This window comes from Vespa crabro, chromosome 22 (genome assembly GCF_910589235.1).
Source record: "Vespa crabro chromosome 22, iyVesCrab1.2, whole genome shotgun sequence".
In the NCBI taxonomy this organism is placed as follows: Eukaryota; Metazoa; Arthropoda; class Insecta; order Hymenoptera; family Vespidae; genus Vespa; species Vespa crabro.
This window is the reverse complement of record NC_060976.1, coordinates 3,392,423-3,411,835: the sequence shown is the minus strand read 5'-3', so window position 1 is coordinate 3,411,835 and position 19,413 is coordinate 3,392,423. Positions and strand designations below refer to the sequence as shown.

At 25.7% G+C, this 19,413-nt stretch overlaps 3 protein-coding genes across 7 annotated transcripts; 2 read left to right on the top strand and 1 right to left on the bottom strand.

The window, feature by feature from the left end:
• Positions 1 to 58: 58 nt before the first annotated feature.
• LOC124431844 (histone acetyltransferase type B catalytic subunit-like) lies at positions 59 to 5,177 on the top strand. The gene is made up of 13 exons (XM_046980186.1): positions 59 to 246; positions 380 to 532; positions 649 to 911; positions 1,046 to 1,202; positions 1,282 to 1,496; positions 1,610 to 1,761; positions 1,836 to 2,126; positions 3,277 to 3,435; positions 3,827 to 3,987; positions 4,077 to 4,297; positions 4,362 to 4,564; positions 4,652 to 4,861; positions 4,949 to 5,177. The coding sequence occupies exons 2-13, from the start codon at positions 384 to 386 to the stop codon at positions 4,991 to 4,993; spliced, it is 2,226 nt and encodes a 741-aa protein (XP_046836142.1). The 5' UTR covers positions 59 to 246; positions 380 to 383; the 3' UTR covers positions 4,994 to 5,177.
• A 779-nt stretch (positions 5,178 to 5,956) lies between these two features.
• Positions 5,957 to 16,502, bottom strand: LOC124431764 (V-type proton ATPase subunit C). Of its 5 annotated transcripts, XM_046980015.1 has the most exons (10): positions 16,365 to 16,502; positions 15,260 to 15,432; positions 14,056 to 14,377; positions 10,972 to 11,547; positions 7,936 to 8,122; positions 7,693 to 7,791; positions 7,395 to 7,603; positions 7,170 to 7,314; positions 6,962 to 7,097; positions 5,957 to 6,885 (listed from the first exon to the last, which is right to left on the bottom strand). In XM_046980015.1, exons 3-10 carry the CDS (start codon positions 14,339 to 14,341, stop codon positions 6,790 to 6,792), a joined length of 1,734 nt encoding a protein of 577 aa, XP_046835971.1. In that variant the 5' UTR covers positions 14,342 to 14,377; positions 15,260 to 15,432; positions 16,365 to 16,502; the 3' UTR covers positions 5,957 to 6,789. The 5 variants fall into 5 exon arrangements, with proteins under 5 accessions (XP_046835971.1, XP_046835970.1, XP_046835972.1 ...); XM_046980014.1 differs by lacking the exon at positions 16,365 to 16,502 and having other exon boundaries at positions 15,260 to 15,726; XM_046980016.1 differs by lacking the exons at positions 15,260 to 15,432; positions 16,365 to 16,502 and adding an exon at positions 14,478 to 15,141.
• Positions 15,840 to 19,370, top strand: LOC124431766 (UDP-xylose and UDP-N-acetylglucosamine transporter-like). Its single transcript, XM_046980022.1, has 5 exons — positions 15,840 to 16,292; positions 16,367 to 16,583; positions 16,703 to 17,017; positions 17,117 to 17,268; positions 17,367 to 19,370. The coding sequence occupies exons 1-5, from the start codon at positions 16,216 to 16,218 to the stop codon at positions 17,611 to 17,613; spliced, it is 1,008 nt and encodes a 335-aa protein (XP_046835978.1). The 5' UTR covers positions 15,840 to 16,215; the 3' UTR covers positions 17,614 to 19,370.
• The last annotated feature ends 43 nt before the right edge of the window (positions 19,371 to 19,413 follow it).

The following is a 19,413-nucleotide window of genomic DNA, read 5'->3' as shown; positions in this document are numbered from 1 at the left end:
AGTGATAAAACTGGGTCGTTCATTTTTTAATGACAATAGAAAAGGATTGGATCGTTGTGAAATAATTATTGTTATATTCTCAATTTAAAGTTTGAAATATCAATATAAAATATTGTTTTTATTTTTTTCTTTGTTTATATATATTCAAATATCTACGCAGCAATAAATTGTTTCGTGACAGTTGTGTTCTATGATTTTTTTTGTCACTCGTGGTATTATAACCTATATACAAAGATTTTTTTAAAGGTTGGGTTATTTTTAATATTTTGATATGAAAATAATTAATATTAAAAATAATGCAATGATTTAAATTTTTTATCCAATTATGCAAGAGTTATTTACATTTTGCAACTTTCTTACGTCTTCCCTTTTATTCCAGTAACATGGAAGATCCAATTTCAGCGCATTTGAAAAATTTAGTGGTCAGTAGTAATGAATGTTTGGAGTTGAAATTAATACGTGATATTAACGATTTAGAAGATGATAGAACTTCGTTTAAACCAGAAATGTCTCATCAAATATTCGGAGACAGGTGCATATTGTTTAATTAAGAATTTATATGTTATTTTATAATTCCTTTGTTATTATCTTATTAAAGTTATTGTTAAGTTTAATAATTATATAACAGATATATTTTTTCTTTATTAGTGAAACTATATTTGGTTATCGGGACTTAAAAGTGAAGCTGTATTACTCAGCAGGTTCATTAGAAACTTATTTGGGTATGACTTATTCTGAGAAAGTAAACAAGCTTACTTATGAGGGTGTTGAAGCTGATGAAGTATTATCAAAAGTTGCGGAAAAACTTACACCTAATATCCATACTAATCTAGATCCCTTTGTTGAATCTCTTAAAAAGGATAGAACATTCAGACCTTATGGAGAACTACTTTATTCTTTTTCAGTAAATGGTAATATTTCCAATCATTTTTACAAAATTTACCCTTGTGTATTTATGTATTTAATATGTTATTATAAAAATAAAATATCATATTAAATTATAATATATATAATATTTCTTCTATTAACTTTATTTTAATTTTAGATAATGATTGTACAAGACAATTCGAAGTTTATAAAGCGGATATGACATGTAAAGGCTTTAGAGAATATCATCAACGTCTTCAAACATTTGTTTTATGGTATATAGATGCTGCTAATTTCATAGATATTGATGATGATCAATGGCATTATTTTAATATGTAAGTATAAATTTAATATATTATTAAAAATAATAATTTGTGTAGCATAATAAATAACTAATTTTGATACATGAAATAGGTTTGAGAAATATAAATCATCATCTGGATATACTCAGTATGGAACAATTGGTTTTGCCACTGTTTATCAGTATTATGCATATCCTCATCATACTAGACCACGTATCGCTCAAGTATTAATTTTACCTTTGTTTCAAAATATGGGTCTTGGTACTCATTTACTGCGTGGTATTTATCGTGAGTATATAGGTAGAAATGAAGTCAAAGATATAACAGGTAATTTGATTTCAATGTCTCTTAAAATTCATCTAATAAAAACATTAATTTAATTGAATTATCTAATTAATAATATTATTTAATAAATTCTAATTTTTGTTATACTTTTGTAGTAGAAGATCCATCTGTTGGTTTTCAACGAATAAGAGATTACGTAGACGCAATGAATTGTAGTAAATTACCTAGTTTTTCACGAGAATGTTTACTTCAAGGTTTCAATAAAACAATGGTTATTGAAGCTAGGGAAAAACATAAAATCAATAAGGTATATTTCTGTAATTGTATTATTCGTCTATTATCTTTTTTATATTATATATTAATTCATTTTTACTTTTATAGAAACAAGCACGTAGAGTATACGAAATTTTACGTCTGCGTATAACGGATATTTCAAACGAGCAAGAATATCGTGATTACAGATTAGATGTTAAAAAAAGACTGAATATTCCTTATAAACGGGAACAAAATGATATCAAAAAATTAGAATTAGTTTTGAAAAACCTGAATAAACGTTCGAATATTACATTACCTGCACCAGAGCAACGTATGAAAATACTTGAGAAATCATATCGTGTTTTGGAAGAAGATTATAAGAAGGTCGTTAAACGTTTGGAAGATGAAACTGAGTTATGAATTGCATTCAAATATTGTTTCGTATTATATAAGTACATTTTTTATAATTATAAAATAGATATCGTTTATAAGATAATGTATATATACGTAATATAACGTGTTTTTTTTAATATATTTATTATATATATTTTTTCCAACAAATTTTTTTCATCTAACATACCATTCTTAAATTCTTACCATTGATGTATTTATACAATTATGTTATATTTTTTTTTTTATTCTCGATTTCATGATATTAAATTATTTTTAAAATCTGTACATATATACATATATAAGCTCACGTGTATTACTTAATACTGTAAGCTGCTGACAAAATATAAGAATTAAAAAATAATTATATTATTAAAAAATTAATGTTTCAAATTTCATAAATCAGATTTTATACGGTCCTCTTTTCTAAACAGCATATATGAGATATTTTTTTATAGTTTAAGAAATATATAACATTTGAATAATTGTCTCATATTTATTAATAACATTTATATATATTTTATTAATAATCAAATCATATTAAATATATTTCAAATTATATTACATTTCTTATATTATATTTTTACTATATAAATATATTGATACAAGTAAGATCAGATAAATATAATCATAACGTACGTCATTTTTTATATATTGGCTATCATATCGCAAATATGATATGTAAATATTTTACATTTACAATATTTAAAAGATTTGCAACGTGCTTATTCGAATTAAATCCCTCCCATCCTATACGCGATCGAGATAAATTTCCATGGAGGTTTTAATGGGTTTTAGGGCTAACTTCTCTTATAGAAAATCTAGGTGGTTTTATGAAAATTTCCTCTGTATAAAAAATAAATAAAAAAAATATATTTCTTTTTTTTCTTTTTTCTTTTTAACAAAATTTTATTACTTCATTGATTACTTCTATTGGCTAGCTTCTCTTACAGGGAATCTAGGTGTTTCTATGACAATTTCCTCCATATAAAAAAATAAATAAAGAAAATAGATTTATTATTTTCCTTTTTCTTTTTAACAAGATTTTATTACTTTATTGTTTACTTCGATATGAAATTATTATACAAATATAAATTTAATATCACATTTTGTGTGTAGATTTATTGCATATCTATTGCATGTCACATGACATGCACATTGTACGTTCTAATAATAACTTATGAGTTTCTACTTCCTATTACTTACTTCCTATAGACACTTAATTTCTTTAAAATTATCTAATTATCACGGTTCTATATATGGATTATTTTCTGATATTGTAGTACAGAAAAAATTATTCTGTTCCCATTTTAAAATGTCGAAGTATCAAGTTAAGGTAAGTATCACACAATTATTTTTTATACGTCACGAAGGAAATAAATAAACCACCTGTTTTATATTTAATTGTAATATTAAAACGTGTAAATCTTTTCTATTATATTTGCTTTTTATAATTATAGAATAGTCCCATATGTTTCGTAATTACGTCGGATAAATCAATTGCATGAATAAAAAGCATCTTATTAACAAGCACATTTCATCAATAGTAAAAGTAATCTCATTGTAAATTTCTTTCTTATCGGTAGAACGAATATATTTCAAATATAGCCAACATATGCGTTGTTTAAATAGTATATATGATGTAATTAAATATTAATTTAGATACCTTAAAACATATTTTGTATAAATATGATATTAATCAAATACAACTATATTATATCTGATAGATAGGCATTATTGGAGGGTCAGGACTCGATGATCCAAATAAACCAATATTTAATTGTCATTTTGAAACTAAACGTGAAGATGCAACAAATGAATTTGGAGTACCATCGAGTAACCTATATCATGGAACTATTTCTGGAGTAGATGTAATTTTATTATCTAGGTAATCTTTTATGTCTTTTTATCGAATTATTATTTGTATGTTGATTTTATACGTAATATCTGAATTATATTTATAATTTCTTAATATAGACATGGATCAGATCATAGTATAAATCCAAGTAATATAAATTATCGTGCAAATATTGAAGCTTTAAAAATTGCTGGATGTACTCATATTCTTGCATCATCTGCTTGTGGTTCATTAACAGAATCTATATGCAGGGGACAATTAGTTATACCAGATAGTTTTCTGGATAGAACAGTTAAGAGACATGGTACTTTCTTTGATGGCACTTCTAATAAATATTCAGGTAAGATAAATTTTATATGCAATTTTTAATTTTTACATCATTCTATTAACGAATATAATTATAGGCGTATGCCACATGCCAATGGAACCAGCATTTGATCCGCATACTTCAAAGATTTTATTACAGGCTGCAAAAGATCTTTGCTTAGAAGTAAGAGAAGGTGCAACAATAGTAGCAATAGAAGGACCACGATTTTCTTCTAAAGCTGAAAGCAATGCATTTCGCCTTTGGGGTGGACATTTAATTAATATGACTATTTGTCCAGAAGTATGTTAAATTCTTTCTATTTTCTATATCATTTATATATTATTAATTGCATAATTTTTATTTTACTTTATTCATGTATATAACTAGGTCTGTTTAGCAAAAGAAGCAGGCTTATTGTATGCAGTTATAGCAATGGCAACAGATTATGATTGCTGGAAAGAGTGTGAAGAAAATGTAAATGCAGGTGATGTTTTAGAAGTATTCCAACAAAACGTTACTAAAGTAACAGATTTGTTTATAAGAGCAATAGAATTAATAGGGGTAAAAAATTGGGATCAAGATATTAATAATTTGCAGGTAAAATAATATTTATGAAATTACATTTATTGTCTTACCTTTTTTATTTTAATCTTGCAGATGAATATAAAAACTTATTAATTTCAGGAACTCATTAAAAGCAGTAATGTATCACGTAATGCATCATGTTAAAAAAACAAATTGATCAAATGGATTCAATTTTTAAAAGAAGTTATGCTAACAAAATATGTTTTATAATTGAAAATATTCATTTCTTTAAGTATTAATATTTATTTATATTTGACCCAAGAGTTTAATGATATCCATAGAACACATTTTTTTATCTTCAATAAATATGTTAATGATTAAAATGAAACTTGTTATTTATTATAACACATCTATTTGTATTATCAATAAATATTAAGTAACTATTCAATGATGTTTATAGCAAGATTTATGTTTCTTTCTTATTCATATGAATTATTCTCTTTATTTAAAGATTGAACAAGTATTGTCATCATTTTAATTAAAACATTGACGTATCGATATATTCGTGGTATCTTATAATAATGCAATCAATTATTTTTAAATTGATACTAGACAAATACTGAAATAGGCATAATGAACAAATGTTGTTTAAATGAAAAGTTCTCTTCTAATATTATATATTCTTACACTGTTGTCACAAAACAAGTTTTCTATAATAAAAATTATAAAAAATGTTCTTGCTTTTACTGCCCAGAGTATTTCCTGCATAAATCAAACACAAATAAAACACTGGATAGTAATAACTCAAACATTTTATATATATATTCTCTTCACAAAAATATACTATATTCCCTTGTTTTATATATTGCTCTACATTTTTAAGCTATAAAGAAGCAATATTTAATACTGTACTGTTTAAACATGTTATTTTATATATCTGCATTTTTTTATGGTATTAGAATTCTTATAAGTGATAACAGTGAAATGCCATAGTTGCATTATACTTACAGTAATATTGTGCAACGTTATTTCTTAATAAATATGTACCAAAACACTTTTCTAAGTATTTAGTATCATATACGAACAGTATTATATTTCTGGTCATTTTTGACAAAAACATAATTTTAACGTACTGCCCAGAATCCAGGCTTTAATAAGCATACAGCCTTCTTATTATATGCATGTATTTTCACGCACGCTCACGTGTGTATAATGCGTACATATTTAACAATTATATTATTGGCATTTAAAGTGACAAAGTATAATCACTTTAAAGGTAGAACAAGATAACGCACAAATAATAATATGCATAAATATTCTAATGCCTACTTTTCCTGAGTGAATTAAGATCATATTGTGTTTGATTCTACAGGCAAGATTTAAAAACAAATAAAGTGATGCACAGCAACACTCTTTCTATTATAATAAATAATATAATTTCTTTACCTGTTGAAATATCATACAGAAGTTGTATGTAAAATTATGCATTTCGTAGATACACAAAAAATAATCATATTGCAAGTGAGCATATGATTAACAAATATTTAATTTTATAAACGGTAATTTTATTTCATTATCTTCTTTACTATTGCAACAAGTTATGTAAATCCAATCTTTGGCAAAGTAGGAAGAAAAGAGTATATGTAATGAAAATTAATATTTCTAAATAAAATATGTACACACTAATATTTAACTTCTTATACAAGTTTGTTACGCAATTCATGTTAAATTTTATGTGCATTTTCGAATATTATGAGTTGCTATAAAAATAGTGATTTCTGATGAATAATTATACAATTACATTTTCTGGAATAAATTGTTACAATTATATGGTAACCAAAAATAAGAATGCAATGGCGTTTCTATAAATGCAAAGAAAATTCTATCTTTGACATAAAGATAAAATATTGATTCGTATGCATTTATAAATAATAATAGTCGCCTGAAAAAGTGAAAAGGTAATTGAAATATAAAGGAAGGATTTTTACAAGTGTGAATTATTACACCTTGCTATCGACCATATCCACATTGATCTTATAATACACATAAGGAAAATAATCGCTTTGTCCAAATCCTAATCCAGGTATATCCACACTCTATAACAATAAATTGATATAATAATACTTAATTTGTCTATTAAATTTTATCTCGTAATAAAATCAAAATCCTTACATCTTGATTCTGTCCTGATGCTGTAGCAGAAGAATCCAAATGAGCATACAATTGATTTAAGACATCACGTAATCGTTTCATACTTTTTTTGTGTGGATGCAGTAAAATTGCTTGGAAATTAACTGGTAAACCATACCTATTTGAAAACAATATATCAATATATACATATATTTATAATATATTTTTGTTGAAAAAGAAAATATATTACCTAAGAACAGATTCTACGAATACACGCAGAGCTTTAACATGAATCCAAGCACAGAAACATTCACTAAAGTTTACTTTTAACCAACGTACTAGTGATCCAAATTGTTTTTTCTTATCAGTTACCAGTTTTGTAATCTCATTTTTACCTGTATTATGCATATATATATTTTTATATTTATAATTTAACTATATTTATATAAAATTTATAGTCTCATACAAAATATACCTGCAGCAAGTTCTTCTTCGTTATATGTGAAATCGCGTACAATGAACTTTTTCTCACGGGCATGCAATTTAAATTCTTCAATAACTTTTTTGAACAATGTAATTGTAAATAATCCATATTCTGAGTCTTCAGTTATAAGCTGTGAGCTACGTGGCACAATCATTTTTGTTAATTTTTCATACCCGCTGTACCATTCATGAAAGCTAGACCTTAAAAATATAGTAACCAGGTGTAATATAGCATGAAGATAAATGTGAAATGTTAATTTCATGTATGTAGTAAATGAAATAATACATACTTTGGTACAATTACAAGTAACGTTGATAAATATTCACTGTCTAAAATAAAATGCTCCTTCTTCACTAAATCTGCTAGATTTCTTGTTAACAAACTTCCTCTGTACAAAAATTTCGTTATTATTACTACTACTCTTTTTCCATATTTTATTTATTACTATTACCATAAGATATATTCGTAAATGAAACATAAACATCAAAAACATATAAAAAATTTTTAATGAACTATATAACAAAAAACTTACGTTTGTTTTTTCTCAAGATTTTGTAGGCTACCTTTCAAGTTATTGTATGTTGTTGATTTGGTTTTAAGATCTGCATCTATTTGCCCCACTTGTTTGCTAATTATATCCGCAATATTTCTTAAGGATTGTTTGATTGGATATTTTGCCATATCCCACTGGAATCGAGTTATATACGAAGGTAGATCACCTAACAAATTTTCAATATTAATATAACTATATCTAAAATTCAAAATTATGTAATGTTAAGATTTAAATTTTTAAACAAAGCTTTATCAATGTCTAATTTCAATGGTGTTACTTGATGTTATTTACTATACTAATAATTTATAAAACTCAACACTTGAGACTTATAAGAAGCTCTGTTGAAAGGTGTTAATATATTGAGATTATATATCACATGGTAACTAAAGAGTAACAGTATAAATGAGACAAACAGAGAAAGATTTTGTTTTGGTATCATACAAATTTCTCTGATTCTAGTACGCTCCTTATATATTATTCAGAATAGCAGGCAGTACCTAAACTGAATATATCGTGCAAACATTAATGTGTAGGTGCATATACAATTTATTAAAGCATTTATATATATATATGATTTATTAAATAATTAGAAATTATATCAATACTACTGCATTCAATTTTTATTGATGCACCTAATGATATAGATTAAAATAATATAGTGTAGATATAATTGTATTTTTGTTTTATTATAAAGACTTTGTTAACTATATTATATTAAATTTTAAGTTGCATTTTTTATTCAAAATATATGCTGTATGCAATATTTAATATAGTGTATGATAAAATTATAGAATAGTAAATATGAAAACTTCTATCTAGGACCATATTAGCTTTCATTTATAATTAGATTTAATTTTATGTAATTTTAAATATAAAACCTTTTATATATTTTTATCATATTTTTTTTAAACCAGTACATAGATACTTGGATATAATTGCATGATAAAAAAATAGCAAGAAATATAATAAATAGACTTAATTTTAGTGAAACTTTCATCATTTTTCCTAGTATAATCTGCATAATTATATGCGATTGCAATTGCTGAGATTTTTTTATTAACCTTCCCCAACCATTCACCACGCACACGCATACAATGGTTAACACAAATTATTAATACCTATGCTAATGATAAATTACAATGATTTCATTAATAATAGTGCCATAATAAAATAAGCCAAGCAGCTGAGATGATAAAGCATTTCATGCTAACTGAATATGAAAATAGTAATAAGAAATCTTAGTATTATTTGCTTGTTAACTAATAAATTATCATCCAAAAGTAACAGAAATTCAGATTATTTATATTAATACTGTGTAGTAGTGTAATCAAATTGTAAACATGCAACACAGCAATTTCTTGTAATTCATGTACCGATCGATAAACATATTTTAAATTTCATTATTTATGTTGGTGCTATATCTTGTATTGCTGTTAGAAATTCTTGTATGTATTCTTATTTATGCTGTATTGTACAGTAAAGCAACATATGCAAAAAAAAAACAGATATTATCGAATTGTATCAATATATATATATATAGAATGTAATGCAGATTTTATATGATTATAACTTTTTTATGTATAAGAAAATGCATTATTATAAAAAGTGAAATTTAAATAATAGAATTGTTTAATATGAATGAAGAATGAATCTGTTAATGGAAATAAAGTAATTATTGCAACCAAAATAAATAATACAAAATTCTTGAATGAGTATTACTATTAGTTTATGTATGATTGAAGATATTATTGGACACTGAAAATTTTTTTTCTATATATAATATTTTATACGAAATGAAAATTATATTTTGTATAATATTATAATTATGTAAGAGATTTACGTTCAAAAATGGAAGATAAATAAAATAAATAAAAATAGGAAACTTATGTTTATAATACCAAGATTAAATAGACTAAATAAGGAAAAGAAGCAAAGAAGGAAAATAGTAGTAATGAAACATGTGCATTATGCAATCAGACAAGTTCTAATTCAAATATAAATCTGTGGCATCTGGAACAATCAATCGAACATATTACATTTTGTTAAAATGAAGTATTCAGACACAACCAGTACACAGGACGCAGGAGTAAGAAGGACTAACCAAGATCAAAATATATATTGGCATATTTACCAATATAAATATTTTATCAAGTAGGTGCACGCATTTTATATTTAAAATGTGCTATAATATAGGCAAATCTCTTTGCATTCCTTCAGGTTTTTAATTTTTTTTTTCTTTTTTATATTCAATGACTTATAAATTTTCAAATAATTTATATTTAATTAAGTTTTAAAATACTTTGAAAGTATGTAAATTAATGTGAAAATTCTTCACAGCTATAGCTTAAATTCAATAGTATAAGTACTGGAGAGAGATTGTCATGGCCTTTTGATGATATGACATAATATATGATTTATATTTAATTTATATGCTTTGTTTCAAATTTATAAAAATGACATGATTTGTGTCCTTCCGATATTGTTAATCCATTTAAAATAATGATGAACATTACAAGTTCAATTACAGTGACAGAAAGGAAAACAAAGAGTAACAAGCAATACTTCTTCATTTAAAACAGCACACTCACATTAAAGGAAGATTTTCAAGAATTTGTTACACTGGAGGCAATAATACTGCAAAAAAGAATTCAGCATTACATACATTGCATATGTAGTGCAATTGTGCGGAATTGACATCTAAGGAAATGCGCACTAGGATCATGATATAATATAGTCATTGTATTTTGTGTGTGATACGCATTTATAATAAAGATAATATTAGTTTATTTCCTAACTAAAATGGCATGCGAAAATTATTTTTTACAAATTAAAGAATAATAAGACCACGAAAGTGACAACCTCTCTCTCTTTTTCTCCCAATATTTACGCTCCGAAAAAATATATTAACTACTAAAGGAGCAAATCCTTGGAACAAACGACCATAGGTCAGTTATATCTTGCCATTATCTCAGGAAAAGGTATGATAGGTTGATGTGATGGTGGTAGGATGGGTACCTGGATTAGGCAAACTGCCACTATGGTCTTGATCTTGGTCATCGCTTTGGTCCACATCATGGTCATCATCGTCATTATTGTCAACTGATGCACGATTAGAGATGATTCGGTCTGCTTTTTCAGTACTCCTAGGATGTATTGTTGACTGCCATTTGTTATCTTCTTCACTGCTGCAGGTTGATGAAAAGGAAGGGGTTGGGCTTGCAGAACCAGGACTTGGAGTAGGTGTTGAAGGAGTTGAAGCAGTGCACCAACGTGCACGGTAACATGAATACACTGACGAAGGATCATTCGACGTTCGAATATCGCTGATACCCTGAGTATTATGTAATGACTTCTTTTCAGAGTTGGATAGATGGTTCTGATGATAGTGGCTATAACGATGGTCATGGTGATGATGACGATGGTGATAATGCTGACCTAAACAGGTGGCCGCTTCTGGTTGTGACTCGTCCAACTCCTTCCACTGCCTGTGATGCTCCCTTGAAGTCTTGTGTGATGGAGTAACGGGTGTGTTTGGCGGGGTGTCCGGACCCCCTTCGGGGCTCAAGCTCTCCCCATCCACTGATGTTTGACCTATCCATTACAGCCCAGTCCCAATCTCCTCGCGATCTTTCTCATGTCTCGCTCAACTATTATTGCGTCCTACGCAAATGCCTAACGACAATGCTGACCAAACTCAATCAAAAACAACTAAGGATCGAACAGAAGACCTATGGAGTATTTAGCGAAGAATTATTACTCTAGTTTTCTTTTAACGTATCTATACATAAATCTTTTTTAAATACAAAACAATTCAAAAGATTTTTAACTCTATATAATTTCTGTAAGAATATTATTCATAATGATTAAATACATTTCTATTATTGTATGAAAATTAGAATTAAATAATTAAATAGAAATTTTTTGAATTTTTAGATACAACCATAACGCAGGAATGTTCTATTATATATAAGAATGAATTTTCTGTAATATGTAATAATATTTGTTTAATAGAATGCTCTTTGAAATCAAATTTACGATGTCAAAAATTTAATTTACAGATGAAATTAAATTTTAATTCAAAAATTTAAATTACAGATGAAATATTATACTTTAAAAATTAATAATAAAATATTGTTAGAAATTATTCATTTTTCTTCTTAATTTTTTATTGAATATTTATTAATAAATTTACTTATAGTCGTTAAATACTCCGATGTTTAACAAAAGATAATAACAAATAAAAAGAAAAAACAGAAAATGAAATAAAAAACTATTATACAAATCATATAAAGGAAAACAAAGAAAACAATTTAATAAAAAAACATAACTGAACAGTAAATGAGCAAAGATATACCACAAAAAAAATAAAAAGAAAAAAAAAAAATATAGAGCATTGCAAACAGGCATAAGTACTAAATAGAGACTGATAACTAAATTTAAAATTAAAGAACCTCATAGTGACTAATTGGAGCTTGGTGACCACAGTAACCCAAGCAACTCCTTGCGTCCTCTGGAAGGTTTTATTCGTCGATGTGAGTGGTCCACATATCCAGAGATTGAAGTTTTATTTACCAATAATATCATTTGTTTTTTATACACAATGTTGCATGTGTGTTTTAAAAATTCTTAAAAGCTTTTGTTACAAAAATTTCGAAGGTGTACATGTATGATCATTTGTTAATAAAATAATAAGTATAAGGTAGGGAAACAGGGTTAATGTGGTCTGAATAAATTCAAGCAAGCCAAGCAACATCACAGATACAAAAATGAATTTTAGTAGACAGTAAAAATGAAATTCTTAAAATTAAGATCAATAATAAGCACTCTACAAATATATACTAATTTATGGTTTATACCACTATTGTTTTCTATATATAAGGAAGGGATTGTGCATTATCAAATATAACTAGCCTTAAAGAACTTTTAAGATAATCAAGAAAGAAGAAAATTATTGTTACTCACTGGTAATGGAAATTTACTTTCATGTATATATGAAATGCATGATTACTTATATATATATATATATGTATTTTATCTTCCATTCCTTCTTCATTATTGAATATTTACTAATGCATTATAATGTATATAATGGATTACAGTAAATTTCATAGTGACAAAAAAATGATAATTCTCAATGATGAGTTATAATGAAATATAGGTGTACTAACAGAGGATTATTATTAACATTCGTTTGTAATACGTAAAAAATAGTGGTACATACCATATTTATCGGTAACAGTTATTACTGTACGCTACAGCAACAAAAATTTTGTCTGCATTCATATAAACAATGATTTCTGTGTAATATTTTCAATTTTATAATTATTTAGTGTCAGTATATGCAGACAAAATTAATAAAGTTTTGCCCTATTGCCTTGTATTTTTTATATGTTAAGAAAAATATGTATCATTAATTTAAAAATTAAATAAACTAACTGATATACATTTAAGATTATTAAATAAATCAGAATCAAGTAGTGTATATGTATTGTGTCGTGTACAGTATTCATTGACATGCCTTTTAGACTTTACAATTTTGCCTAGTATCATATATTTATAAAAAATCGATCGATACCTGTTGCAAGGGTCCAAAATGCAAACATTTTTTTTATAAAATGATACAAGAAAATGTCGTGCATTTGATATTATTTTTTAATAGTATCAAATATGAGGATACATTTACTCAAAAAACTATATCAATTAAGAGCTTACATGCAAACATTAAAGAAATAATGCCATTATATACATTTATTAAATTTAATATTTTTTATTTAATACTTTTAAAGAATTTTCAAGTTTTATAGATATAAAGTAATAAAAACTAATTTTCAGCTATAATTCTATACAATTTTCTTAACTATATAATTCTTATAAATATCATGTTGGCATGTAAACGTTCAATTCAGTGCGGAATAAGATAAAAGAATAATAGTATGACATTTCCAAAGAAGGGGGGATACTTCTATGTGTTTAATATTAAAAAAAAAAAAAAAATAATTGTATTAATTTTGGACCCTAGTAATATTGGATAATTTATTATCCTATTATAGGAACTAAATTATATACAAGAAAGAAATAATTTAGTAAGTGTATACTCACTGTTATTGGCCAAAAGATTTTCATGCAGTTTATCTCTTTGGTCTTCTAGAACTTCTCCCAAATAAGTTGCCACTTTACGCGTGACTTGTTCCACGAATGCATCTAATTTTCCAAGATCATCTGACAGCCCAACCAACTGATCTAATGTTCCCACTTTAAGATCAGGTATATGAAACTTGTAATTTTCAGATAAAGAATTTTGCTTTGAAGTTAAATTGTTCATAGTCTCCCATGTCTGTTGACAAGTTTTATCTCCTGGTGCTGATATAAGCCAGTATTCCGTCATCTTGAACAATGCCTTCTAATTCCTACTTTTGAATATCTGAATTTAAAGGAAATAATAATAGCACAGAATTAAATATTTCATAATGAACTCTTTAAAGATGTATAATATCATATATAAGATTTATTTCATAACATACAAATATATGAATTTAACAAAATAGTTCAACTTCATTAAAAAAACCTGTAGTACATTAATTTGTGGTTTTCTTGTAAAGAACCATCTGCTTCAATGTTATACATTATGTAGATTATATGACCCATACGTTTATTAAAAAGAAATAATAAAATAACCTTAAAATATATTATGATCGTTAATTTAATTTAAGATTTGCGCGCATAAAAAAAAATTCACAAACGAGTTGTCCTTAGATCAACGAATTACAGAAGGGGGTGTGGCATGTAATATACCGTCTGAGCTGAGTATATTATGTAATTAGGCGCGCTTTCCACGTGACGTGCGCCAACTACTACGTGAATGGCGCATGAAACTTACATACCGACAAATATAGAAAAATGAAAAGTGTATTATGAAGAATAAATATAATAAAAAGCGACGTCCTTGAATCAAGAAATAAACTAAGTTCGCTTGTATTAAAGGATACCTGTAACTGTCTTGATGACAATGGCGCCTATCGTATGTACGAACCCCAAGCGCTTATAAAATCAATACTACAACATATCGTTTTCGATTGTCGATGATCTTGATATATGAAGAAAAAGTTTAAAGTATTCGATAAAAATCATAACAATATCAAAATATTCCAAAGTGGTTTTAATTAACTTATTCGAGGAAATAAATAATCCCGAGAAATAATAGTTATCTTTAAAATTTGGGTTAACGTCATCGTTTGTATTCATATACAATTCAAGACTATTCCTGTTAATCGTTTTCAATTAAAAATTGGTAATATCTACTTACAATATTTTTCTGATTTTGTTGTAACACGTGTTAATGTGGAAATGTGGATGAAATACTTAAAAGAGCTCAAAAGAGTCGTTTGTTCATCCGGACTTCGTTAAAACAATCAGAAACCATTGTGACCTCACGTGACAGTAAAATTGCGTGCTGCTGCCTCTCGACCCACCCGACAACTAAACGATAAACCATGTAATGGATCAGCTGACTTACAAAGCGTCTTCTACAAGCCCCGACGCAGTGCTGCCACTTATAAATTTCAAATAACTTTTCGTTTGCAACACGATTTCTATACTGTGAGACAGATATGTAGTGTGATAATAATTATATGTGTATATTAAAGATGTTCCTTATTTAGTCAGCAACAACTGAAGATCTGAAATCGCGCCATCTGACTTCAAAAGTATGGAGTTAAAGTCATAAACACAAGTGTTTTTAGAATGCAGTTTAGAAATCCAAAAAATATTTATTGACCTTCATATATGCCTGATTAATTGCATCCGCTTTTCTTAAATCGTTAAACAAACATTATATACATAATTATTCATCTATATTAAGGAGCTATTTTGCAAAGTAATTTATTATATTATAAACAATATGATTTATTACTTTTGTTGATTATTTTTTTACAAATTGTAAATTGCAATAACAATAAATAAATATACCTTTTATATATGATTTAATCATTATATTTAAAAATGATCTATTAAGTATGAACTGCCTAATTATATCAGAGATAATTTATCATCACACATTAATATTGTTATACGTCCGATAATACGATATATTATAAGAATTTACGTAATGGAATAGATAATCATGAATAGCTATTTATCAGTAGTATTTTAAATAAAGCGGTGCTTGTATTTTATGCGTCGATTAGAAACTCGAATAGTTCGTAATACGTTCGTAGAAGTGATTTGTAGGTTAAAAGAAGAAAATTAAAATAAATTTTTAAAATGCGTGCAGCAATTGCAATATTTTGTGTTTTTTTGGGTTGCTGCACTAATGTAGTTTTTTTGGAATTGCTTGTTAAGTGAGTATCAATGTGTTCGCTTTTATGTAGTTTATTTAATGTATAAAAAAAAAAAAATTATTTTTTACTTACAGAGATGACCCAGGTAGTGGAAATCTTATTACATTTTCACAATTTCTCTTCATAGCCATAGAAGGGTTTTTATTCACTTCAAAATGCGGAACTGTAAAACCCAATGTCGGTATAAAAGATTATTTCATATTAGTGACAATGTTTTTTATTGCTAATGTTTGTAATAATTATGCATTTGATTTTAATATACCAATGCCTCTTCATATGATCTTCAGAGCTGTAAGTAAAAATTATAGATGTAGTATATTTGTATCATATAGGCAAAATATCAATTATTTTATATATATATATATGTAAAATGATTATATATATGTATATATATATTATGATCTTTTTAGGGTTCTCTGATAGCTAACATGATAATGGGTATTATAATATTAAAAAAACATTATGCATTCAGTAAATACTTATCTGTTTTGATGATAACTCTTGGAATTGCAATATGTACTATTGTCAGTGGCAAAGATATAAAATCCTTGCAATCTAAACACGTTGAACATCTTCCAACAACACCATGGGATGATTTTTTTTGGTGGATGTTAGGTATTACATTATTAACTATTGCATTATTTGTTTCTGCTAGAATGGGTATATATCAAGAGGTATTACATGCACGATATGGGAAAAATGCAAGAGAAGCTTTATATTATACGGTAGGAAATTTTATAAGTATATATTATATCTAATAAAAATTGATATGTATCTTGGTATTAACAAAAGATTATTAATCAAAAAATATATAATCTTTTCAGCATTTATTACCATTGCCATTTTTTTTAACTTTGACATCTAATATTAAGGATCATTTAGTATTGGCAATGGCATCAGATCCATTGATTATACCTGTGATTAATTTGTCTGTGCCAAAATTAATTGCTTATTTAATTGGAAATGTTCTTACACAGTATCCTTATAATATTTTATACTCATTATAATTATATAATTATACTATAATCAAAATCATAATACGTAACATATATTTTCTCTTAATTGATTTTACAGATATATTTGCATAAGTTCTGTATTTGTATTAACTACAGAATGCAATTCTCTTACAGTAACATTGGTAATAACTTTACGAAAATTCCTTTCTTTAATTTTTTCTATTATTTATTTCAAGAATCCATTCACTGTGTACCATTGGATTGGTACATTTCTAGTCTTTGTAGGGACAGTAATATTTACAGAAATAATACCAAAAATCTCTCAAAATCTGCAATACATTACAAAGAAAGAAAAAGTACAATAGGAAAGTATATAATCTCAATTTTTTATTTAAACGAAATTGTGAAAATAAATGAATAAATGAATGGATAAGACATTTTCTCGTTAAATACTTTATGGAGTAATATACAAAGTTAGTTTAATAAATTAAAATTGTAGTTTTAGCTAAAGAGTTTAAATTACTAATGCTGCTATATCAGAAATATATCTGAGAAATTCACATGAATTCGACTATAAATATATTTTATAAGAAATATATTAAAGGGTTTAATTGATATGGTATAAAGTATCGTAATAAACAAATGAAGTATTATTTCTTTCTAGTTCTTTACTTTTTGTTTTGCTAATTAAATAAAACGAAAGTAATAATATTATATGTGACGTGTACATAGTTTTTGAGGTTTATAAAAATATAATATTTGGCACAAGTTCAAACAGATAAAATAACCATGTTTACATTGCCATTAATATACTTGATTGTTTTTATAAATGTTTAGAGCATAAAATGATGTGCTAAATTTTTTTATAAGAAAAAATATTACTAAAAAAAATATAGCAAATATTATTAAAAAATGAAAAGATATTCACACATTTGTGATAATTTCTTTAATAGATTAATTTAATATTTACTAATCCTAAAAATCATACAAAATAACATTCCACAGCCAAATTAGTTTTATAACTCTACTTATGAAACAAATAAAAATGTCAATATATATATTTAATGAATATACATTATAATTACAGTGTAAATAGAAATGTTCCTATTTTTGGATTAAAAATTTTTGAATTATTATTATTAATGTTAATGAAGAAATAAATCGTTTTAATCAATATCTTAGAACGTATTTGTATTTTGTAGAATATACTCTATATAATAAATACATTTTATATATATATATATATATATATATATATATATATATATATATATATATTTCCATCTTTCTCTACAAAAAAATTCGTTTAAAGATTGTTTATTAAGTTACATTATAATATCGCATCATTATATATAGATATATAAATATAGGCTCATTAATAAGACGATTTTTTAAATTTGCACCAGCAAAATGAGTTGGATAGAACTTAGTAAATTTGAAAAAATGAATAATAGTTAGAATTTGATATATGCATATAATATTTAATAACAAGTAGTCGATCTTTGATAAATCTGTTAAATTAATAATATTTTAAAATCTGAAATATAGAATTTGTATAAATATACATAGGTATGTGCCAAGATGAAATAATTTGTTCCATATAAAAACTAGATTTAATTACAAATTCAAATGATTAAAATTTATAAACAATTATGATATAAACGTATAAAAATATAAGAAACTAAAACTTAAATTGAAGAAATAGTAACATTATTATCAGATGTGGTTAGAGTGTAAAAAAGAGATTTTTTTTTCTTTTATATAAATTTCTGTTTTATAGCAAATGAATTTTTAATAAAATTATCGATCTTAAGAAAATAAGCATATTTCTGAATAACTAATTTTAAATTGGTCAACACACATAGATCTAAGATTTCATTCCATTACTTTTGCTCTTTGTGAAAGGATTTCAAAGTCTTTTCTGAACAAAAAGACTTCAAAGATATTGCAAAAGACATTTCTATATAAGATCATTATAATTAGTTTGTTTACTTATACATAACAGTGGAAATATGTGTCATAAATAAAAATATAATATTTGATACCAAAAGGTATATAAAAGGTATTGTCAGATTCAGTTTAACAGATACTTTGAGAAATATTATAATATAATACAGTCGAATTTTTTTCGTTTGGATTAAGAAATATAATAACCAGAAATATTG